The sequence below is a fragment of the Dendrobates tinctorius genome, unplaced genomic scaffold (genome assembly GCF_039654945.1).
Source record: "Dendrobates tinctorius isolate UK_male_01 unplaced genomic scaffold, ASM3965494v1 ptg000028l, whole genome shotgun sequence".
Taxonomy (NCBI): domain Eukaryota; kingdom Metazoa; phylum Chordata; class Amphibia; order Anura; family Dendrobatidae; genus Dendrobates; species Dendrobates tinctorius.
The window spans coordinates 62,801,196-62,827,360 of NW_027361696.1; the positions used below are offsets into that span (position 1 = coordinate 62,801,196).

The window sequence follows — 26,165 nt, forward strand, 5'->3', positions numbered from 1 at the left end:
TTTAGGGATCCTGAGGTATCACTTAGGATACGTTCACACTTTTTCCAGTGGACCGTTTTTCAAGTGTAAGATGTTTCATGGAAACTCTTCTATTTTTCCTGGAGTTGTTAAACGCAATTTCCAGACTTTTTTGATGTGCGTAAAAAAAATTAGTAAAACACTAGAATTTTTATTCTTGGAATCGCTGAAAAAACGTACCAAAAAGAGTATTGTGATCCTTCCCATTGATTTCTATTGTAAAGTGAAGAGTTTCTGCCTGACAAAACCTGCAAGAAGAATAGACGTTAGCGTCTTTGGAAGCCTGACCATATTAGCTGCAGGATGTTTTTTGCATAGAAGTGAATATGTTCACTCTTCCATTTTTTGTGTTTGTTCTTTGTCAGAGCAAAGAATTGTTGGAAAAAAATGCAGTGTGAGCTGATGTGAAAAGATGCTTTCTTGATCCCATAGAACAAGATTCTACCCTTCTCTTGGCTGGAAATTTGCTAGTTCGGCACAGGGTCCTACACTAATACATGTAAAAAACTGCAGTTTCATGTTGCCTATCTAGCGCCGAGTCTGCGATGCTGTCGCGTACATTAGTCCATGTCCCCACAGTTTCTGTATCTAAGGCTCAGTCTATGGTGCATATTCAATGGATTGAGTAGGAAAGATCCTTGAGGGCAGTGAGTCCATAGATCACTTTTCAACTAATGAAGGCTGAAAAAGTGTTGTTTTGGCATCTATCATAAAAAGATCTTGCAGCACAGCATGGTGGTATCCCGCCATCATCATCATCATCCTGGTGAGGTCCACGTCAATTTCAGCTCAAGATGCTGTTTTTACAGAAGAGGTACCGATTTATGGCTACTTGATGGATGACCGTAAGAAGATCGATCTTGTGCAAGCATAGGTAGGTCCACCAGGGTCCACCGTTATCTTGATAGTATCAAGTCATTGAGTTGCTGGTCTTCATCTTCGCCTTCTTCCTACTATTCTTCCGAACATGATGTCCTTCTCCAGTGATTGCTCTCTTCACATGATGTGTCCAAAGTAGGCAAGTCGTAGCCTGGTAATCCTTTCTTCGAGTGACATGTCTGGCTTGATTTGTTCCAAAATTGATTTGTTTGTTCTTCTTGCCATCCATGGTATTGATAACATTCTTCTCCAGCACCACATTTCAAAGGCGTTGATTCTTTTTCTGTCTTGTTTGTTTATCATATGAATAGAAAAGGTTTGCAGTACCCTGGTCCAGCAGCCACGTCAGTATTCCATGACCTTCAGACCTCCTCCTACCTGCTGCCAACCCTATGGCCTCTTTTGATTAGTAAAATACACTCATGATGTTGCTCTTGGCTGACAAATCAGTAGAAGCTCAGGGATTCTAGCAGGTAGGAGGAGGTTTGCTCTCTGGTCACAGAGAGGTGCCTACCAGACGAGGCTCCAACGTATCTTTTAGTTCGTCTCAGGCACTAATGAAATAATAGCTATATTGCTTGATGCCTCTCACAGATTACATTATCAACCCTGAAACTCAGTAAATCACATTGTCATCATAACTTTGCATCTCGTCATGCCATTATTAATCACAAGGTTCAACTTGCATTAATTAGCATCTCACTAGCCTTGATTTCCAGCCTACGATCTGAGAGACAGTACTAAAGTTTCAGCCGTCTTCTGCTTTTGACTAAGAAATTATTATTTTTTTCTTTTATTAAATGTCTAAGACAAGGGCAAATTATGATGCAAACTGAGTGACTCTACAATGGTAATGACGTAACCTGTTTTCCTATTGTGATCGAAGGTCAGAATTGGAACATCATTGACTGATTGGAACCACGTCATGTTACACTGTACTGCATAAATAAAGGAGGGCTGGATTTCTTTAGGTGAGACCTCATTGTACTTATGACACAAGTGTGATCAGTGTGTATGAGGTTTACCTGTACAATCCAAATTACTCCAACAGTCTCGTTGGGACCCCTAATCTCCATATGGTGACTTCCCCTTCCAAAACTTTACTATTCTTAGGTGTTTTATACCCCATTAACCAGGGGACATTTTTTCATCCATGTTGGAAGACTGTGGTCTCATACCCAAAATTGTCTCACAGTAGACATCTTTCAGGTGGTTTCCTTGGCTAACACTTCACTAACAGGAGTCCTCACCCAACCCTCCTTGTCTGATGCTTATTTCACTATTTTAGGACTTGAGGCACATAGCTGGGATGTCCACCTGATAGAGGCTCCAGTAGCAGACCCACCAAATTCACAAGATTTGACCCAACTCCAACTTGTGGCAGCTTAATGGTCCTCTGTATGTACGACATAAAAGCAGGAACATGGCAGGCACCATAGTTTGTTTGCTCTCAGCCCCTAAGCTGTCATTATGGACATCTCCCTTCCATTTAGGTGGTCTTTGTGACTCCCCTTCTCTGCCTCTTTGATGATGGTCCCTTTTCTGCCCAAGTAGATCTTTACTAGTCAAAACCAGTTTCACTAGACCCTACAATTGCTCCTCTCCCATCGGGGTACATGGCCATGTCATAGGAATGTCAAACTGCTCCATATCGCACCTGCTCTTCATCTTGAATGGTCGGAATGACCAAGGAGTCAACCTTCATCTACATGGTGTAACCCTGGCAAGTCTTTTTGATACTGTCCGCAGTCAAAAGCAGCTTCACTAGGCCCTACAATTGCTCCTCTACCATTGGGGTACATGGCCATGTCATAGGAATGTCAAACTACTTCATCTCGCACCTGCTCTTCCTCTTGAGTGGTCGGAAAGCAACATCCCATCGTTGCAGTCCCGCTTCATTCCAATAATGCTCCCTGGTTGATCTTTTTGAATAAGCATCTAGAAATATGAGTTTATCCGGCCACGGAGGACGGCATAAACGCATGTGATGGCGCGCGCAGGGCTGAAGATCCGACACCTCCATTTCTACCCACGTTCTATAATTTAACCTCTGGCTCCATCAGATTTTCCGCAGCCTCCTCCGGAGGGGCTCAGTATAAGTGACTCTATTAATGTATCACAGTAAGTGTCTGATTATCCTATGCTTTAGAAAAACTGCGCTTCAGCTCCTTTCCGAGAACCTTGGAAATAAGAAACCAGAGGTAAAAAAAAGACTCACACGATCGTAACATGGGATTACATAATAGACTCAAATTATATGTCAGCTTACTGAAAGAATTTCTTACATTTGCGGCTGATGCATTGTTTTTATGTTTACTGTGATGCTTAAATCTATTTTCCAGAACTGATGATCTTGGTAGTTCAACATTACCATATTGGTGGGGGTCTGACTCCCAACACCCCCAATGAATGACTCATTAAAAGGGGCAGCCACTCTATTCATGGTGCAGTACCAGGCATGGCCACTATGAACTCTATGGTGCTGTTCCATCAGTCAGGTGATCACTTGATCAGACTGATCTGATATCAGTGACCCATTCTAAGAATAGTTTGTCATTATTTAAGTTCTAAAAAAAACCCTAACATAAAAACATCCAAACCAGACATGTAAGAATGTAATAGGAGACATATAACTGATATGGCTGTGATGGGAGCAATGTACTGCTTCCTTTGCTTTCTACAAAACCTGCATCTGCCACTAGGTGGAGTGGTATATATTTATATGCAGTTAGTTTCTTTTAGGGTTAGGCTATTATCAGAACTTATTGTTTAAATTACAGTAGGTTTTTGTGCTAAATATATTTTATAAATGTTTTTGTCAATGTTTTTCATTTATTTTTTTTCTCCATACCATAATCTGTATTAAAATAAAAAATAGAAAACTTGCAATTCATTCCCTGGTCACTGGGGCTTGTTTAGACTAGTAGTCAATCCCATTTACCTGGAAGGATCCCACATAAAAAAAACAATTTGTAAGAAGTAAATGTTCCCATAGAATAATTTTGGCAATTTTTTTTTAAACCCTAATTTTGTTTAGTTTTAGGCAACACATGAAAATTAGCCAATGGTCAGACCTCGATCCTATCCTTTTACAGTGAAGCACCTAATGAGCATGTGCAAAGGTCATTGTAAAGGAAGGAGGAGCTGTGACATCGCCTATTGTAATTGGCTGATCCTGTGTTATCAGCTGTGTGTAGAGGAGTAACCTGTCATTGTCATCCTGCTTTGCTGATAAGGAGCTTGCTGAAAACTCTTCCTAAAAAATAGGAAATTTGAGTCTAAAACATCCTGCCAGTGGCCAGTGTGGAAATTTCTAATTTTTTTTTTTTTTTCAATTAAAAAGTGCCAATTGTTTTTTATAACTACAATACATGTAACACAAAAATTCCGACTTAAACCCAATTATAGTCTGGAAAAATATTGTTTAAAATTCTACAAAATAAAAAACTCACAAAAGCAGAATCGATATCAGAATCTGTTATATAGAAATCCAACAATGCTAAAAGACAAAGTCCTAAACGATACTAATATTTTATGATAATTAATTCTCCCATCTAAATGACTACACTGCCATAAAGTGAGACTCTATATAATAAATATATACTCCCCCTGCTGGACATGAAAGAGTACAGCGCCGGCAATATTGCAGGATATTACATGCAGAGCATTCACTGATGCAGAAAACCAGGCAAATTTTTTTTTTTCCTTCCTGGAAAAATTGTATACATTTTGGCAACCGCCTTCCTTCCGCTTTGGAGTCTTGAAAAGAACTCTGATCATAATGAATGTAAAAACATCATTTTACTCAGCTCTAAAACCAAGCTATTTGTACACCAACTCAATTGCAACATTGCCATAAAGTGAAAATTTTATGTGCTCACATACTCCCTCTGGTGGACATCCAGGGAATTGCATGCAGCTCTGAGATTACTTATACATACAGAAAGTAAAAAAAAAAAATGGAATATGATACACAATATGCATCATATATCATATTTCTAACTTATTTTAAGAGCCATTGATTATCTAATATCTTTCAGATCTTGTTAGCGGAGCAAGATGCAAATACCGAGCTCCTCAGTTACTAATGATTCTGCACTTTGCTGTCTTGTGTTTCACATTTCTTGCTTTCTCAGTTTTTTCAGTCACTTCTGCGGAGAAACTGGCAAGCATCCACGCTGTAATCACACCTGCGAACGTCCTTGAAGACGCCATTCGCCTGCACGACGTCCGCGGACAGATGGGACGCAGCGTAAAGAAGAGCCGGGAAATTCTTACCTGGGAGCATCAAAGCTGTCGTACGATCCAACCGTGTAGTGTCTGAACAGCCGCTTGGCTTTATCACTCCGGCTCTCTGGCACAAAGACAGGGAGAAAAAAATAAATAAATAAATGAATCTTTAGGTTATTTTACAAAATTTTTGGTAAACATGATATTTATGTAAAACAAAAAAAAAACTAAAGTAACAACACAATAAAACAAGCAAAATTCAACATTATTTAATACCATTTTTTTAAAAAATCTGAGTTTTATTTTCAACATTGCAAATATTTATTATTGTTTTTATATATCAATCCACATAAATAAATAAATAACTTTTCCAGTTTTCACTTTGACCAAGCAGATACTTTCTATTCTCTGCAGCTTTGCCGTATAGATTGGGACGGAATAAAAAGATTACATAAAAATAGAATCACTCCAAATTAATAAAATAATAATAATAACAATCTTTCCAAACCTGGCACCCCCCCAAAAAAAAAACATTTTACTAAAAAGGAAATAAATATAATATTTAAAGGGGATCTGTCACCAAATTTCACTGTATCTAATTTTCAAATGCTCAATGTATCTAAACTGCATACATCTTGAATAGATCTTAGTCCTGATGAAGCTTGTGTACTTACTGGTATTACTACTTTTTAAAGTCTTCCCGCTTGAAATATTCTAGAGGGTGCAGCGGTACATGTCATGCCACCAGCATGCATCACCACTGCAGTCAATCACTGAGCTCAGCAGCTGTCTATCTCTGCTTTTGTCTTCCTGGACGTTGCGACAGTCTAGGACATTCTTCTGGAACCTTATTAATAGTGATGAGTGAGTGAGCATGCACGGAGAAGGTGTTATCCAACCATGCTTGAGTGCTAACCGACTGTTTTCGGCGTGCTCGAAAAATATGTCCCGAGTCACCGCTGCTGCATGTCTGGCGGCTGTTCGACAGTCGCAACACATGCAGGGATTGTCTAACGAAGAGGCACCAGCTCTCCATCGCTGATCTGGTCTTGGTGATTTGACTGCAGAGATGACATCATTTGAACAGCGCTCATCACCGCTGCAGCCAATCACTCAAGTGTGAAGTATTTGCGGTCAACTTTGCTGAAAATGGAGAACCCCTTTAAGTGATATGAAAAGGATGGTGTAAAGAGAAGTTCAACGTGTTCTCAGTCTATGTCCTATGTATGTTCAGCTTTCTATCTACATAATATATTTTATTTGATTCCCATAGGATAATTGCTCACATTGCTCCGTGAGTCTCTTCAAAGTCGCCTCCATTATTCTAGCAGGACCACACAAAGAAAGCTTCGTAGTCACCCTCAACGTCTGGTTGGGTTAATTCATCACACAGCCACTATCATGCGTAAGAAGCAAAATGACAAATCTACTGATTAGTTAGCTGGCACGGTGCCCAGTCATCTCTTATCGTGCCACAAGTATTCTCTCCGTAGACCTACCCTGCATTGTACTGCAAATCCCATTGTCATCATGAGCATTACAGGTCATGACATCAATTGTAAACACCAGAGGAGAGAATGATTCATCTGGATGTGCAGTTCCTACTGATGGCCACCAGGCGGCAGCAGAGCTCTATGATTTTAGATAAGGGGAATATAAGGTGACGCTCCAGAACTGTCTGCACCGTTGTGATCCCATCCTCATGTTCCTGGAGGGATGGAGCCGGGAGCTGTACTTGTCAAATTCCCATCCCTTCCGCTTCCTTTTCTCCAGTAGTGACTGCTTTATTGGATTACCCCAGTGCCTGTAGCAAGTAGGTTCCATCAAGTAGTTGTTATTTAAGGTATTTCCTATGGTTCATTAACTGCGATCCAGATTATTTAATGCTCCACATTACTTTCTCTGGGATCAGGAAAATAAATAAAGTTCTTGATAAATTTCATGCATCTTACATTTCATGACTGAGACATTTTTTTTTCATGCTTTTGTTCTCTCCTCTACCAAGAGTTATAAGTTAATAATTTTTCTGCAGTATGAGTTGCAGTTTTGAATGACACCTTTCATTTTACTATGTAATATCTGAAAAAAGTCAGAAAAAAATTCCAGGAGAAAAAATATATACTTTTTTTGGGCATTCTTTGCAAAAATGATCTGGCCAGTAGTGTGACCTGCCAGGGGGACAAGAGAGGAGGTTACCATGGACCCACCTGCAAGGCGGGGTCCACTCGGAGAGAGCGCCACTCAACTGTATCAGCATGTTCTGCAATAGAGGTCTCTCTTTCATACCAATGTCCATTTTTTAAAGGCTGCAGGTCGCTTTAGACTTGTGTCCTACAGAACATTAGGGGTCTGCACAAGACATCAGCAGGTGGTGCGATGATGGCCTGGTATTGCTCTACCTGTGTGGAAATGTTAGGGCTCATCCTGACGTCAGTGGATCACGGTCCGATCACGGATCTCAATGTGTGAACTACCAACGGATCTTCTGACTGGATCATGACAGCTTCATATGTTTCTACAAGGCTGTCACGATCGGGTCCGCGGCCAGTCTGTGCATTGCAGACTGTGGTTGGACCAGGATCCATGGACGTCTGCATGGACCCTTAATAGTTTATATTTTTATCAATTAACAAAATTCCAAATTGTTGATCGAAAGAGACAAATAAATCACATCAATATTTGGTGACTGTCCTTTGTCTTCTAGGTACCATTGCGCATCGTTTTTGAAAGATCTCTGCATGAGGTTGTTCCAAACATCTTGGAGAACTGACCAAAGATCTTCTGTGAATGTCTCTTGTCCGTCTCTTGATGTAATACCACAAATACTGGATGGTATGAGATCAGGAGATCAGGGCTCTGCGGAGGCCAGATCATCACTTCCATGACTCCTTGTACTTCTTCATGACATTGGCTAGATATATGGAGTTGTTGTCCAGTTGTAGAATACATTTGGAACCAATCAGATGTCTCCTGATGGTATTACAAGACAGATAAGTATCTGCCAGAATTTCTCACCATTAATCCTGACCAAGTCCTTAACTCCATTTGCTGAAACTCAGCCACAAAATTGCAGGACCCTCCACCATGCTTCATTGTTCCTGCAGACCCTCATTATTGTGAGGGCTGAGCAAACAAACTGCCTTCTGTTACAGCCAAATATTTTGCATTGTGTCTCATCAGTCCATAGAACCTGCTGCCATTTTTCTCCACACCAAGTCCTATGTTTTCATGCATAGTTGAGTCACTTGACCTTGTTTCCATGTGGAAAGTTTAGTTTTTGACCACATTTATATCATGATGATCACTACTGGCCAGACTTCTCCATACAGTAGATTGATGTACCAATAGTTGTACTATATTTCCTTGGCTGACCACTGCATCTATATTCTTCAAAGTTACTCATTCCTTGTTGCTTCTTCATGACAACTTGAACAGCACATCTTGTTCCCCAGTCGACTTTGAAGTCTTTGTCTGGGAGACACCTTGCTGATGCAGTATAACTACCTTGTGTCTTGTTGCTGTTCTCAGTCTTTCCATGGTATATGACCTGTGACATAAAACTGTCTTCAACAACCTCATTCTTGTAGCAGAGTTTCACTGTTCCTCACCAAGCTTTAAGCCTCCTACATTTTGTTCCAGTTAATAACTATAGTTATACATAAAAAATGATGATCTTTACCTATCACCTGTCTGGCATTATTGGCCACTCACACACCTCGCTACAACTCTATAAAATCCTTGACTATGTGCAAGTGTACCTAGAGGAATTGATGCTGGTTTGAATGCAGTTGGCGGACACTAAATATTGATTTGATTTAGACTTCTCTTTTATTCATTCACTTTTCATTTTTTAATTGACACAAATAAATTAGTAACACTTCTTTGCTTGAAATTGTTCTATTCACACCTGCCTTTAACTTTTGCACAGATTTTTTTATTTTTTTTATTTCCTTGCACATTATTACTTTATTGTGGGGGAACTCAGGGGGCATTATTACTATCATTGAAGCACTCAGTGCATTAATAATTATTAAAGGGACACTCAGGGGCTTTATTACATTTTCTGGGCAATCAATATTTAATATTAAATGGGCATTAGTATATGATAGGGGCACTTTAGGTATTATAACCATCATAGGGGATATTGTAAAAAGAGGGCACTATAACCATCTCGGGTGCTAACAAAGGGAAAGACTATTTGCAGCACAAAGGGATGAGGGAAAGGGAGCCCAACTCTAGGCAAGGGGGAGTGGAGACTGCTAAGTAGATCTAAAGTCACCCTGTCTGCCCTAAACATCCCTATATAGGTTCTGCACCTATCGCCGAGCTGGAACCTAATCCCTGACTGACCCTGGCGATAAGTCCTACTTAGGGCTTGACAGGGTGTGCACTAGTAAATCCCTACTACCACTGAAGGCAGTTGGGATAGACGAACAAGGGGAACAATTATCTTGAGTAGACTCAGAGATGTAACAGAGACGTCCTCCAGCAGCACCAAAGAGGAAGATAGCTGACTGCTATAGCTCCAATCTTCAACAGGGGAAAATGGAAATATCACCGGCAACTCTCAGCAGCAGACTGGGAGTCTATAAACACCCAGGTCCAGGTGTGTTAATTAGAGCTGGAGAAAGATTGCCACTGGGTTAAATAGTCCGTAGGGTTAAGAATGTGTCTGCAAAGACAAACACAAAGACCTTCTGCAGCTAGATGCAGTGCGACTCTCTGCAGCTTCTGACGTACAGTACCTGCGACAAAAAGTGTTGGTTCTCAGAGGTCAGTGAGCGCAGATATACAATACAGCTGCTGGACAGGGTCATGAAAATCAATTCATACTAACTCTACATACTACATTTTTATTTCACTTTTTGAGGGAATGTGGCAATTTTGATGTTTCTTTTTTTTCTGCCACATGGGTTAATTATTTCTTAATTTTTGAACTGGCAAAAAAGTATGGATCATTCAAACTTTTATATTTTATTTGATATTTTTTAAATAGCTTTTACCCCACTCGAGGATTTTTTGTCCTATGTACTGCAGAAGTGCATTGCAGTATTTAGAAGAAATAATGATTTCCTATGAATCCTAGGGAGTGAATGGGTTTTATGGAAGTACAAAGATGCCAGGAATGAAGCTGCACTGATTTATGAGAACTAGAGAAGTCAGCAGCATCCTGAACACACACTGCACTTACATCCAGTCTATATTACTGGGAGACACACAGAGCTCACATCCAGCCTATATTGTTGGGAGAGATGCACAGAACTCACATCCAGTCTATATTACTGGGTGACACATAGAGATCACATCCAGCCTATATTACTGGGAAAGACACGGATCACATCCAGTCTATATTACTGGGAAACACACAGAAATCACATCCAGCCTACATAACTGGGAAACATATCTAACTCACATCCATCCCATATTACTGGGAGAGACACAGAGCTCACATCCAGCCTATATTACTGGGAGAAACACACAGAGCTCACATTCAGTCTATATTACTGGGAGAGACATGAATGCCTCACATCCAGCCTTTATTACTGAAATAGACACACAGAGCTAAAATCCAGAATACATTACTGAGAAAGACACAGATACCTCACATCCAGCCTATATTACTGAGAGAGACACACAGAGGTCATATCCAGTCTATATTATGGGAGAGACATGAACAACTAACATCCAGCCTATATTACTGGGAGAGACACGAATGCTTCACATCCAGGCTTTATAACTGGGAGAGACACGAAGATCTCACATTCAGTCTATATTTCAGGTAAAGACATGAAGACCTCACATCTAGCCTATATTACTGGGAGAGACACACAGACCTCACATCAGGCCTATATTACTGGGAGAGACACATGGCTCACATCCAGCCTATATTACTGGAAAAGATACAGTATATAGAGCTCACATCCAGCCTATTTACAGAAAGAGACACACAGATCTAAAATACAGTCTATATTACTGAGAAAGACACAGATACCTCACAATCAGCCTATGTTACTGGGAGAGACACACAGAGCTCACATCCAGTCTATATTATGGGAGAGACACGAACAGCTAACATCCAGCCTATATTACTGGGAGATACTCGAATGCCTCACATCCAGCCTTTATTACTGGGAGAGACACGAAGATCTCACATTCAGTCTATATTTCAGGGAGACACATGAAGACCTCACATCCAACCTATATTATTGGAGAGACATGAACAACTAACATCCAGCCTATATTACTGGGAGAGACACATAGACCTCATATCAAGCCTATATTACTGGGAGAGACACAAAGACCTCACATCCAGTCTATATTAGAGGAAGAGACACACAGAGTTCACTTGCAGCCAAAATTACTGCGGGGAGGCACACAAAGTTCACATCCAACCTACTGTATATTACTTTGAGAGACACATAAAGTTAAAGCTCACATCCATCCTATATTACTGGGAGAGATAGACAGAGCTCTCATCCAGTTTATATCACTTTGAGAGACACAGATACCTCACATTCAGCCTATATTACTGGGAGATACACAGAAAGCTCACATCCAGCCTATATTATGTTGAGAGACACATAAAGCTCACGTCCATCTTATATTACTGGGAGAGACACACAAAGCTCACATCCAGCCTGTATACTGGGAGAGATAAATAAAACTCACATCCATCCTATATTACTGAAAGAGACACATAAAGCTCACATCTAGCCTATATTACTGGGAGGGACACATAAACCTTACATCCAGAGTATATTTCTGTGAAAGACACACAAATTTCACATCCAGCCTACATTACTGAGAGATACACATAAAGCTCACATGTAGCCCATATTACTGGGAGAGACACATAAAGCTCACATCCAGAGAATGGTACTGGGAAAGACACACAAAGCTCACATCTAGCTTATATTACTGGTAGAGACACACAAATCTCACATTCAGCCTATATTTCTCGGAGAGACACATAAAGCTCACATACAGTCTGTATTATTGGGAGACCTTTTGGATGTTTTTGGATTCCCTGCACACAATAAAATTATTTGCTTACAACATTTACCTGAGTGTCAATTTTTCTACAAGATTAACATCGGATAGGATCCTACTTGGGCACCATTCACAGAAGGGCCGTAATTACCAATTTTGATTATATTATTGGGAGACATATAAAGCTCACATTCAGCCTATATTACTGGGAGAGACACACAAAGCTCATATCCAGCCTATATTACTGGGAGAGACACATAAAGCTCACCTCCAGTATATATTACTGGGAGAGACACATAAAGCTCACATCCAGCCTATATTACTGGGAGAGACACATAAAGCTCACCTCCAGTATATATTACTCAGAGAGACGCATAAAACTCACATCCAGCCTATACTACTGGGAGAGATACACAAAGCTCAAATCCAGCCTATATTACTGGGAGACACACAGACCTCACATCCAGCCTGTATTACTGTGAGAGATACACAAAACTCACATCCAGCCTATATTACTGGGAGAGACACAAAAAGCTCAAATTCAGCCTAGATTACAAGCAGAGGCACAAAAAGCTCACATCCGGCCTATATTAGTGGGAGAGACACATAACACTCACATCCAGCTTATATTACTAGGAGAGGCACCCAAAGTTCACTTCCAGCCTATATTACTGAGAGAGGTACACAAAGCTCACATCCAGCATATATTACTGGGAGAGACATAAAGCTCACATCCAGAGTATATTACTGGGAAAGACACACAAAGCTCACATCTAGCTTGTATTACTGGGAGAGACACACAAAGCTCACATTCAGCCTATATTACTCGGAGAGACACATAAAGCTCACATACAACCTGTATTATTGGGAGACCTTTTTGGATTGCCTGTGTAATAAGCAGGTGCTGGGATGCAGTAACACAAATTCTGCAGAGCAGGGGTTAACTATATTTACTTAATCAACAGTAGGGAACACATTGCAGGGAGATAGCAAGGTAAAAGGGTACAAAAATAAACTGAATAAACGGTTGTTTAACTAAGACTGGTTTCACACTTGCGTACCGGGGCTCTGCGGATGGCTGCGTACTTCCTCCCTGAAGCTCCGCCCACATCGGCACTCCTTCCGTTTAGGTCCGCCTACTTGTGCATGTGTCCTGCGTACCTATCTTTAACATTGGGTACGCAGGACATGCGGATGTATGCGGATGCGTAGTTTTGATGCGCCTGCCGACCGCACTGGAAAATTGCGCTACCGTGCGGTCAGCGGGCATGTCAAAACGACCCGTGAGTAGCAGGATGCTGGCGCTGGTCAGTGTGGTGTCTGCCAACGTCCTTGCCCAGCACACGGTCCTACTTCTGGCGGCAGTCGGTGGTCTCCGGTTTTGCCCACTGAGCCCCTAGTCCATATAACTGCGGAGCAAAAGAATAGAGCTCTCTGCAGGATTCCTCTTGGCGCATGTCTCTTTGAGCAACCATCGTCACCTGAAGGACTGTGCTGCAATGCTCTGCCCGATGTTCGCTTCTCTGGATGTCAGAGCTGTGATGCTCCGTTAGTCGCACACTCCCCTGCATACCAGCCGGTTTCGGTGAGTCCCTCACTATGCCTCCCTTTCTCTTCATGCTACAGCCTGTCACTCCCCTCTCAGCGTTTGCGGTCTGTACCTCATCAGCGTTGTGGCGGGAAGACCGCTTCGGTTGCTACACAACCAGGGCTGGACTGGCCATCTAGCAATTCTGGCAAATGCCAGAAGGGCCTGTCTAGTTGTGGGCTGCCTTGTCTGCTAAGTTGTTAACAGAATCGGTGTTCTCAAGACACCCCTACTGTTAAGAGTTCTAACAGAGCACAAAGTCACTTAACCCAGCAGGCCTCGGGTATCATTAGAAATATTGGTCTTGTAGTAAATCTTGCTTTCCTCCATCCAGGATAATCCAATCTAGTGCTTGGGAGGACAGCATGGGCCTGTGTGATTTCAAATGCCAGGGCTGAATTTCAGCCCCAGTCCGTACCTGTACACCACCCATTTTACCTCACACTGACTGGCCACGCCTCTTTCACCCTGGATACTAGATCGCTCCGGCTGCAATCTCGTCCCCCCCAAGAACAGGAGGTTCGGCCCCAGCAGTTCCGGACCCAGCGCTTCAGCAGCTCTGGCAGCCCGGTCCTCCCTGCTACACCTGCACACAATAAAATTATTTGCTTACAACATTTACCTGAGTGTCAAGTTTTCTACAAGATTAACATGGGATAGGATCCTACTTGGCCACCATCCACAGAAGTGCAGTAATTTCCAGTTTTGATTATATTATTGGGAGAGACATATAAAACTTACATTCAGCCTATATTATTGGTAGAGATACACAAAGCTCATATTCAGTCTATATTACTGGGAGAGACGCACAGAGCTCATATTCAACCTATATTACTGGGAGAGACACACAAAGCTCACATTAAGCCTATATTACAGGGAGAGACACATAGAGCTCATATCCAACCTATATTACTGGGAGAGACATACTGAGGTCACATCCAACCTATATTACTGGGAGAGACACACAAAGATCATATCCAGCCTATATTACTGGGAGAGACACACAAAGCTCACATTCAGCCTATATTACAGGGAGTGACACACAAAGCTCATATCCAGCCTATATTACTGGGAGAGATACATAAAGCTCAGATCCAGCCTATATTACTGAGAGAGATGCATAAAACTCACATCCAGCCTATATTGCTAGGAGAGACACACAAAGCTCACATCCAGCCTATATTACTGGGAGACACACAGACCTCACATCCAGACTGTATTACTGGGAGAGTCACACAAAGCTCAAATTCAGCCTTTATTACTAGCAAAGAAAAACAAAGCTCACATCCAGCCTATATTATTAGGAGAAACCTGGAGCTCACATCCAGCCTGTATTACTGTGAGATATACATAAAACTCAGCCTATATTACTGGGAGAGACACACAGAGCTCATATCCAACCTATATTACTGGGAAAGACACATAAAGCTCACATCCAGCCTATATTACTGGGAGACACACAGACCTCACATCCAGACAGTATTACTGGGATTGATACACAAAACTCACATCCAGCCTATATTACTGGGAGAGACACAAAAAGCTTAAATTCAGCCTAGGTTACAAGCAGAGGTACACATAAGCTCACATCCAGACTATATTACTGGGAGAGACGCACAGAGCTCACATCCAGCCTATATTACTGAGAGAGACACTCACAGGAATAAAATCTGAAACTTGGAGCTGGCCTTCCCAACTGCTACACTTAAATGACATTGTCAGAGATTGAATGTCAATCATTGTGTCTCTCCACAATGTTGTTTGTCCATAATCTTTACATTGCCTTCCATTTATACTGCTGCTTTTTGCTCTCCATCACTGTGTCTCTCCATTGCTCTATCAAACTGGGAACTTCTCATGTATCTGGTTAAGATTTTTTTATAGGTTCTTGATGAATAAAATACAATAATAAAGTAAAAGAAAAATGCAGATGTTTTTTCTGAAAACCATCCTGTGGAGAAGAACTCGCCACTACCGTACCTTGTTTTCCTTCCTGCGGTTTAGTAGGGATTTCTTCCACGCAGTCTGAAGGGAACCAGCCGGTGCGACCTCTGGCGTTTCCTTCCCAGAATCCACCTTCTCCCACACTCAGAACTGAGAAAAACACAACGTTCCTTGTAAATGCGAAATGTATAGCGAAAAAAAATATATAGTAAGTGGCAACCAACATGGCAGTCCTGAGGTTCTCATCCAAAGTCACAGAAAAAAATAGGAGGAAAAAACAGAACAAGAAATACAAAAGAAAAGAAAAGATAGAAAAGAGAATGAAAAACAAATAGTAATTGGACGAGACTCAGCGAGGGGAGTACTGGGAAAGTGACCAGAGCGAATATCAGGTGGGGGGCTCAGGGCTAAAATATTAGTCATCACACTATTATATAAGAATAATAAAAAATATTATTACTAATACTATTAGTGTTGTTATTGTAGCAATAATAATAACAATGTAAACAGTACATAATAATCTAACAATAAACATCAAAAACTATTTAGAATAGTAAATATGAATCTAATATAGCAATGTAATAACAGAAAACAACAATCACTAATAACAAAAATAAAAAATAAATATATAAGAGTAAATATTAATCTAATAAAATAGCAATATAATAACGGTAAACAAGAATTATTAATAATAGTAATAAAAACAATACATATACAAGAGTAAATATTAGTCTAATATTATAGCAATACAGTAATATAAAAAAAACACACCATCAATAATAGTAAAAAAACTAATTACAATGGTAAATCACCTAATATACGAATATAGCAATAATAATATCAACAATAAAAATAAATAATAATAATATGATTCAATAATACTAGTAACATTTTAACTTTAATAGTAAATAATCTAATATAGGGATATACTAATAATGATAACAATATGCAATGATATTAGTAAAAAAAATTCCAATAGTAAATTTTAATCTGATACTAGCAACATAATAGTAAACAAAAATCACTAGTAAAAGCTGCAATTAAAAAATAATTAAAAATATGAATCTAATATAACAACATAGTAATAGTAAAAAATAAAACACATCTGTAATAGTAAAAATAAACTAATTACAATAGCAAGTCATCTAATATTTAGAAAATAATAATAATAACACAATTATGAATTCATATTAGTAAAAAACTAATTATAATAGTAAATATTACTCTAATGAAATAGCGATATAATAATAGTAAAAAATAAAACACATTCCCAATGATAGTAAAAGAACAATGGAAATTATAATAGTAAATAATCCAGTAATGTAGATGTAAGGAAGCACTACCAATATAATAATAATATGATAAAATTAAACTGAAAATATAATTATCACAAATAATCATTTAAAATTATGAGAGAAAAAAAAAGTAAAAGAAGGAAGAAAGAAAGAAGAGAATATCACAATAATAATATTTTATCTAGTTAAAAAAAAAATATCAAGCCTGAAAAATGTAAGTGATCTCTTGTAGTTGTGCCTCTTTTGCGTCTTAGGCTAGTTTCACACTAGCGCTTTTGAGCGCAGCGACGGCTTGCGCACGGCCGCCGCTAAGCCCCGCCCCCTGTCGCGCCTCCACCGGTAGTTCCGCCTACCTGCGCATGACGCTGCAAGCGTCCTGCATCTTTATCACTGGGGGCGCAGGCCGTGCGCAGTATGCGTTTGGCGGCGCATGCGCCTTTTTGACGGTGCGCCGAGCGCAACCAAACGGCAGCAGGTTGCATTTGGCGCAGGTCGGCGCACCGTCAAAAGGACGCATGCGCCGCCAAACGCATACTGCGCACGGCTTGCGCCCCAGTGATAAGATAAAGATAGGGGATGCAGGACGCATGCAGCGTCATGCGCCGGTAGGCAGAGCTACTGGCGGAGGCGCGGCAGGGGGCGGGGCTTAGCGGCGGCCGTGCGCAGGCCGTTGCTGCGCTCAAAAGTGCTAGTGTGAAACTAGCCTTAGGCTAGTTTCACATTAGCGTTTTTTTGCGCAGCGCATCGGGCGCATAAAAAACACAAAGAAAAACGTAAAGCAAACGCGCGTTTTTTAACGCCATGCGCACGCTGATGCGTCAAAAAAATGCAGCGTTGCTTGCGTTTTACATGCGTTTTTGCATGCGTTTGCGTTTTTTATGCACATGCGTTTTTAGGTGTGACATTTTTTCCATTGTCTAGAGAACATTCTAGACTTGTTTAACTCAAAAACGCATGCGCAAAAAAATGCAAGCGTGCGCAAGACCATGCACACGCATGCGTTACCATAGACTTCAATGTGTTTTTTTGCGCATTCCATGCGCAAGCGTTTTTTTGCCGAGACAGGGCGCACCAAAAAATGCAACATGTTGCGTCTGGCGCGCCTGGTGCGAAAGACAAAAAACCGCATGCGCATGAAAACGCAAGTGTGCGCAAGACCATGCGCATGTCATGTTAAACATAGGTGCGCAGTGCGCATGCGCACGATGCGCTGTGCACAAAAGCGCTAATGTGAAACCAGCCTTACTGCTGTAAAAAAAACCTGTAATTTGGGAGAGTGTTAAACTATTTGCCACCAGGTGGCAGTGTTAGTACATAAGATAAATGAAGTCACAATTTAGCAATGATGGCGGCTTGGAGAATCATTATAGGATTTGTAATTCGGCGCCAGTTACAAGCCTCACCTTACTCCACCTTTGGCATTATCTGACATTTGTTGTCTCATGATATTTTTTAATATTGTACTATACTTCTCTGCCTCTGTCACTGCACTGTCGCCTGTGCTAATGTACAAAGCAAATAGGATGCACACCTGATGTGAACCCTGACGCGCGCTGCCAGATGAAGGTTGAATTTATTGCACTGCAGGACCAGAAGTGGAAAAGTAACGGAGTAATGGTAAAGCTGTGTTCACACTTGACTTTTGACATTCCGCTTGTCTGTTCCGTTTTTTTGGAATTGACCAAATCTGTGGAGGGGCTGCAATGATTCATATGGGGTCCGTCTAGATGCTAGAAATCCATTTTTGACATTAAGGCCGGGGTCACACTAGCGATTAAAACGGTCGAATGCAATGCGATAAAAAATCGCATTGCATTCGAACCCATGCTATTCTATGGGGCAGCTCACATCATGCGATTTTTTATCGCATCCGATCCTCGGACCGAGACAATCGCAGCATGCTGCGATTGTCACCGATTTTCGGATCGGATTCCCCAATGCAAGTCTATGGATGCGATAAAAAAACGCATGGAAAACGCACCAAACGTGTGACTTGCGATTAAATCGCACAACTTCTCCAGGTCTACAGGAAAGAGCATCAGGCATTGGCATTGGATGTCAATTTGATGCTTAGATGCGATTAAAATTGGTTCCTTGCCGGAAAATGGGATGACAGACGGATATCTGGCCAAGAATTCTTTGTGCGATTTCGTACCGTTAAAATGGGACCGATTTTTTAATGGTTGTGTGTGACTCCAGCCTTATTCAATTTTTCTGTTCCATAAAATGGAAAAAAAAATGTGAACGTTCCCCTTCTTAGGCCTTGTTCACACACTGCCTTTTTCAAGCACTTTTCCATGCATTTTACAATACCGGCAAAGTGAATTAGATGTCAAAAACAGAGTTTTTGTAGAGTTTTTCACCCATCAAAAAAGCATGAAAAATCATCTGTGCAGCATTTTTCACTTCGGCACTCTGATTATTGCAGCAGATTATTCTGCTGCAAATACTACGTGTGTGTACACAGCCTTATGGGGTAAAGTGCAACATGGCTTTACGAAGCAAGTTTAGGTCTGGTTATAGGATCATGTTACCTGTCCAACAATTCAGGCTGTGTAGAAGATGCTTAAAGGGGTTTTCCCATGAACAAAGTTCATTTTAATCAACATTTTAATCAATAGATCTTATAATTATAATAATTTACACACTTGGATGTGTTTAAAAATAATGTTCCTGTGCTGAGATAATCTTATAAATGTGCCCCTACTGTGTACTGTGTCATGGTCGTGTCTGACCATACAGAAACATGGTTCGATCATACCACAGCTCCAGGGCAGGGGAGGAAGCAAAAGAGTATACAGACATTACATCAGGGGGTCACAAAGGATTCTTTCATTCAGTTAAAGCATTGCTTAAAAACAGGCTGGGAAATATTTTGCCTCACAAGAAGAATTATTTGCAGTATTGTGCTGTCCCATCTATACATTGTATTTTGCGTCCTTCCCTGCCCAGGAGATGTGGTATGATCAGACCACGCCCCTGTATGGTCAGACATGACCATACCATAGCACACAGCAGGGGCACATTTATAAGATTATCTCAGCACTGAAACATTTTATTTAAACATATCCAATTGAGAAACTTAATTTTATTCCATGATCTATTAATTTAAATGTACTTTGCTTGTGGGAAAACCCCTTTAAATGTTTATTCCCATTGTCCAGATGATATTGCCGGATAGAGCTTGTAAATACAAGCACTTTTGCAATTTACTGCTTGTTAAAATTTGTAGACGTTTTTGAGATGTTAACATTTTTATTTTCTTTTGTTTACAGCTCGTTGCTTAGGAGACCGACCATCTCTCCTGTTTAACTTGTAAACACTGTGCGGAAGGTAACAGCGCGCTCCAGAGATCCTGGCCAGCTTTGAAACAGCGCTTACAAGCTGAAAGGAAAAGAATGTGTAAGCTCTGCGCATGTTCTGCTGTCTAGCAGAGGTGGTCGGTCTCCAAGGCAACGAGTTGTAAACAAAAGTGTTAATATATAAAGAACGGCTGCAAATTTTAACAAGCAGCAAATTGCAAAATTGCTTGCTTTTACAAGCTCTAGCCAACCAACCTCGATTAGGAATGGCTCTATTCACAGATGAAAAACCCCTTTAAAGACATGGTTGATCCTAACCCAGGTAGTCTGGTTTTTCCTCAAAGATCAGAACATAGATAAACCAAAATATAAAGCACAAACTTTTACCTTTGACCTTTTCTCCTTTGCTAAGCGAGATTTCTCCTTCACCCTGGGATTGGTAAGGTTTGGTGACCACGAAGGTGCGTCCCGGCACTGCTGAATACAGTTTGCGTTTCATGCGGTTATTCACAGTCCCACCAGTAGGGGCTTCCTTGGTAGAACCACTAGAACTAGAAGAAGGAGAAAAGTGCATGATGAGAGAGAATCAAGAATTTGGGTATTTTTAGGGTTGATTTTTTTTTTTTTTACTTTACAATAAAGAATTTGCATAATGACAAACAGAGATATTAGAAAATTTTAGAAGAACTTTCTGGGTAACCTGGATGTCAGTCTTGGTACACCAGAAACTCGGAAATGCTAAGGGCTTGTTCACACGTTTCATTTTTGCCGCACAGCTTTTTCACAGCACCAGTTGAGATTTCATTTTTTACCCACTCAAATGAATGAGGAAAAAAAAAACACAACAAAAACATACGCCAAAAAAAAAAAATCACAAATATGCATGTATTTTACTTGGCATTTTTCCTGCCAAGGGACACATTTTTGGTACAGAAATGTCTGCTTAACTTTAACGTCGCGTTCTGCGTTTTTTTTTTTTTATGCATTTTTTTTCTTGATAAAAATGATGCGTTTTACAGTATCGGCAAAGTGAGATTTACAAAATTTCATATGCTCACCTGATGATTTTTTCCTGACGCTTTTTCGAAATTTGATTTTTGAAATCTGCATAATGTCAACTGTCAATTTTTGCAGCGTTTTTCACGCATTCTAATGAATGGGGAAAAACGCAAGTAAAAATAGTGCAAAAATGCACCGTTTTTCCTGACACCAGCTGAAAAAAAAATCTACAAAACAACGATGTGTGAACATACCCTAAGAGTATGTTCACGTGTTTAATATTTGCAGCAGATTTTTCTGCTGTACAAAAAATAATGTTGGCAGAAAAAAACGCTGTGTAAAATATGTGTTGTTGCCTCGTTTTTGCTGTGTTTTATGTGCTTTTTAATGCGTGTTTTTGCCATTCATCTGAAAGAGTGAAAATTGCTGCAAAAACACTGAAAGCATTGACATAATGTGGATTTAGAAAAAAAAGCTTTGAAGTTTAAATCTGCAAGAAAAAAATAAGATTTCAGAAATCTCATTCACATGGCAAACATGCAATGTGTGAACACACCCCAAGTCATCTGTCTCAATCTCACGTTTCGATCTCTACAGGATTGCAGAGATTATGGCAGGAGGTGGCCACATCGATCCAACTCAGGGCTTTCTACCAAAAACTAGATGGGCCAACCCTTACTTGACAATGTGCATGGTGACTTATTGGTTCTGTGCAAATGAAGCCTAAGAAGCTAAAGGGCCGATAGGTGACCGCAAACTTCACCAAAAAAGCCTTGTTAGACGGGCTCCACTACAAGCTGGGTTTTCCTTTGTGCTGTTTCGAGCTCTGACTTTGGCCACAAACCACAGTCACGTTCTGCAATGTCTCTTACCTCGGATGACTGCGGATTGAGTCAGTGAGGCTGCCAGGTATTCTCAAGCTACAGAAGCCATATTATGCTTCATTATTGGGATCTTCTCACTAAATATCCAAAAATTATCGAAAACTTTCCACCAGCAAATGTTGCGATTGGATACATTTATCGGGTCCTCGTTATTGGGGGCATTTTATGGGCCAGAGTATGGAGCAGCTAACAAGCCCAGTGATGAACCTGCTACCGCATCCTAGTACTACAAAGTCAACTTCCCAAGACCTGATAGATCTTGGGAAGATCAGATCGAATCCTCAAGGGTTTTTGAAACCACAACCTTCTTACCTAGCCTATCAGGCTTCATTTCAAAAGGTATTATAGAAATGAGCCAAGATCTTTAAATTTTAAAGGGATTTCTGCTTGGAGACCCTATTTTGTTGCTAGATAGAGAACAAATACTACTACAAAGACCAAGTAGAGTTTTCGCAAACACGAGAGGAACTGTAGATGCTTCAGGAATGGCTGTCAACACTTGGACTCTGTTCTCAAGAAAGAGATGAAGTTGGGGTTGGTGGGCTACCAGATAAAGCAATCCGTACGAAACTCATCCAGGAAAAAAAAGGGTGAAACCTCCTGGATAACGAAGCAGATTTCTACACTTCTAGGTTTCTTTGATGGAGCAGGTGATAAGGTTATGCCATCAAGCCACAATCAAGGGTAATCAGACACAGGGCTATGGCAGTTAACAAAACCTTTGCCCCAGATGAAAGATGACCTAGCTACAACTTTGTCCTGCCGCCTCATAATAAAAAAATCAGTATTTTAAATTGTAAATGGGGGCCCTTTTAAAAGTTGTGTAATTGGGGTTCTAGGAGCTTCTAGCTACACCTCTGCTTGTAACCTCAGAAAAAGCAATACTTGCGAAACTCATCCAGCAAAACAAAAAGGGCGAAACCTCCTAGATAACTAGGCATCTGCATCTCTACACTTCTGGAAAGTTTCTTTGATGGAAAGGGTCAATAAGGAGGCAGGGGTGGCGGGGATGTAGAAAAGTTGTGGAGGGGCTTCTGAAAAAAGGGACATGAGTATAGGAAATGATTTTGCCTTGTTCCCCATGCTGCTTATTATGGGAGTTCCTGGGCATTTTGGTACCATTGGCTTAAGTGCCTTGATTTTGCCTACTAGGATGTTGGTAAGTATGGCAATGTCTTGATTTGTATGGATTTAGTGAGGTATTCTGTGCCCATTATAAATCATATTATGGTAGTGTAGAAGCATAAGCTCCTGGATCTGTGCTACCCAACACTGGAGGGGTGTGGGCGAATATCTTGGTTGGTACCTGGGCCGTCCCCGTTGTTGTTTCTTGGACTCCTCTGTATGGCGTCCCCGTGAAGGTGATCGACTTCGAGCCCCCCGTGGGCTACTGGAGCTTCTCAGAGTTCCCCCTGAGGACTTTTGTCCCTGCAGAGTGACAGTATTGGCAGTGGAAGCAGAGAAGACCATCCAGTCGGGCAGTGATAAGCTGTTGTCACTATTGGCACGTAAAAGGACATGGGGAACAGAAAGAGCTTTTCCTCCTTCTCTACGATGGACGGCATAGGAAGGAGATTCTTGGAAGGGCACTAAAAAGTAAAATAAAATTATGCAATTAGCATCATTTCTAAAAATTCAAGTGAAAATTTGAGCCTATGATGAAAAAAAATTGAATAATATTTGACACTCGCCCAACGTGAAAATATGAGGAAGCTACAAGAGGGAGAACAGTGCATGTTCAATGCAGAAATTATGAGAATCATTGTTGTACATGTACAAAGCTATCAAGAAGGCACTTGAAAAATCTTAAAGTCTATCTACAAAGGGGATGTTTTAGAATAGCCATGGGTGTGAGGAATAATATTATTTATGGCCATTACAAGACTTTTCCCATCGGTAGGCTCTTTCTCTACTTTTCATTTGTCTCTGAGCAGTAGGTCGAGACTTGTTGCTATGATGTCTCCTACTCACAGAACACACAGATATGACGGAGTCCTGCTCTCCTCTCTCTTTGTAACACATGTTCAGAAGCAACAGCAGCACCATGGTGGACATTATAAAGAAGTACTTAGCAGTGTAGCTTTGAATCCAGTGCTAGGGTGAGAAACGCTTACTAGAAAGATGCAGCATGATCTGTCTTTGTCTCTCTGCTCTTCTCTCCCCTCTACAAAGACTTTAAGAGGCTACTGTAATCTGATCCCTCAGTGATCTGGCAGTTAATTTCATTTGGAGCTGTTTTTAAGAGTAAAATTAGTTCAGGAGATAAGAGAAAATCAGAAGTGGCTCATATAAGTGGGGAAAGAAGCATAATTCCCCCTGATAAAGTTTCTTATATTTGCCTGTAAAGTTTGTTGAAATTACACTGAGATTGTTGAAATATCTCCATTTGTCACTCACCAACATCTGTATCTCGATGGCTCTTGATCAGCTCCCCTAATTCAAAATTTCCTGAAATAACAGCTACCTGTTAGAACAAATAGAAATGGAAATGAGATACCAATTTTACATAAAAGGAAAGGTTTCGGCTGAAGACAGAAAGATGGGAGCAGAAAGCGACACATAAACATTAAGAAATTGCAATGCAGATAAGAAAGCGCGCTAATGACCATTTGCAAATCTTCTGACATAGCGATAGCTACTCCGAAAGAGATCAAATGTGCATCGAATTGTGACAAATATTTCTAAACAGTACAGCCGGGGGGGGCGAGGAAGAGGAAATGAAAAATAAATATACACAAAAGTCCACTGTTTGCATTGCACATGGAAGGTGAATGTTAATCAGCGGGTGCCAATCTACTGTACTTTTTGTTGATTAGCTACACAGACAGGGTCCGAATGATTAAGTGGAGGGAGCCTCTAATTCTGAAGAATGTAATTAATCTTGTAGTCAGCAAGGTCTCCTGCAGGAAATTAGCTTTACTCCAACACTCCTCACCAAGTCTCTAGCTTGCATTGCATTAAATGTTGTAGCCGCAGCCAAGAATATTGTACTTGGATAACTGGTGGTCCTGGAAGGAAAGAGATTTCCAAGCCTGGACTACCCTCCTTGCCAAACTTGCAGGGTTTAGAGGTGTGATCTTATGGATTTTTTTCAACTGGATGGTCCACACCAATTAATTACTTCTATCCGGTAGATATGTCATTGATAGAAGTCTACCACCGAAGACCTCAGATGCATCCCCATATGAAGAACCTGAAGTTTTCTGTAATGTGCCCAAATTCTTCTGACACTCAACAGTTTCCACCATTAATAGGCAGAAGTCTCCATAAAAATATCCTTGGATGCACCTCAGAGATTGACAACTCTTTCTTTTAGGGAATCAGTAGGGTCAGCAATATAACCACCTTGAGTCATGGAATTTTGCTCTGTTCTTCCTCCATTGATTGAACTTGTTTTCCAGCACATCTCACAGATGATCAATCAGATTTGGATGTGGAGAATTTGGAGAAATGTTATCACCTTGAAGTCTTTATCATGTTCCTAAGACCATTTTCGAAAAACCATTATCTTTCTTAAAGTGGGCACTGCCAATAGAGATTCCCATTGCCATGAATTGGGATGGCTGGTCCGTACAATGTTTAGGTAAGTGATACATGTCACATTCACATGAGGCCAAGACCCAAAGTTTCCCAGCAGAAAATTACCCAGAACATGATAAGACTTCGGCAGGCTTGTCTTCTCCCCATAGAGCATCCCGGTGCCATCTCTTCCCCACGTAAGTGCTGCATATGTACTCGATTCATATGTTTCACTTCCTTGGACCAGTTTTGGTAGTTACCAACCAGAGCATACCAGGAAGACACCACAAGACCTGACATTTTGTAGATGCTCTCACCTAATTGTCTAACCACCACAATTTGGTCTTTGTAAAAGTAGCTCAGACCCTTGCACTTGCTCATTGTTTTTGCTGCCAATTAAATCCATCAGCGACCACAGCATTTATTGTAACAGTGCGTTGTGCATGGAAAGCTGACAACTCTTCATAAGTCTTCCACGGACAGCTTTTGCCTAAACCTCTCTATTACCTAGGTCCTT

The 26,165-nt window shown here is 40.7% G+C and overlaps 1 protein-coding gene across 1 annotated transcript in view; it reads right to left on the reverse strand.

The window, feature by feature from the left end:
- Positions 1-26,165, reverse strand: part of SHANK1 (SH3 and multiple ankyrin repeat domains 1) — a 677,277-nt gene that overhangs the window by 227,066 nt on the left and 424,046 nt on the right. The window contains exons 10-14 of the mRNA XM_073570818.1: positions 24,527-24,593; positions 23,436-23,718; positions 20,634-20,797; positions 15,686-15,799; positions 5,176-5,251 (exon numbers count right to left, since the gene is read on the reverse strand). Of these exons, the coding sequence (XP_073426919.1) occupies positions 5,176-5,251; positions 15,686-15,799; positions 20,634-20,797; positions 23,436-23,718; positions 24,527-24,593 (704 nt within the window). The remainder of the gene's footprint in view (positions 1-5,175; positions 5,252-15,685; positions 15,800-20,633; positions 20,798-23,435; positions 23,719-24,526; positions 24,594-26,165) is intronic.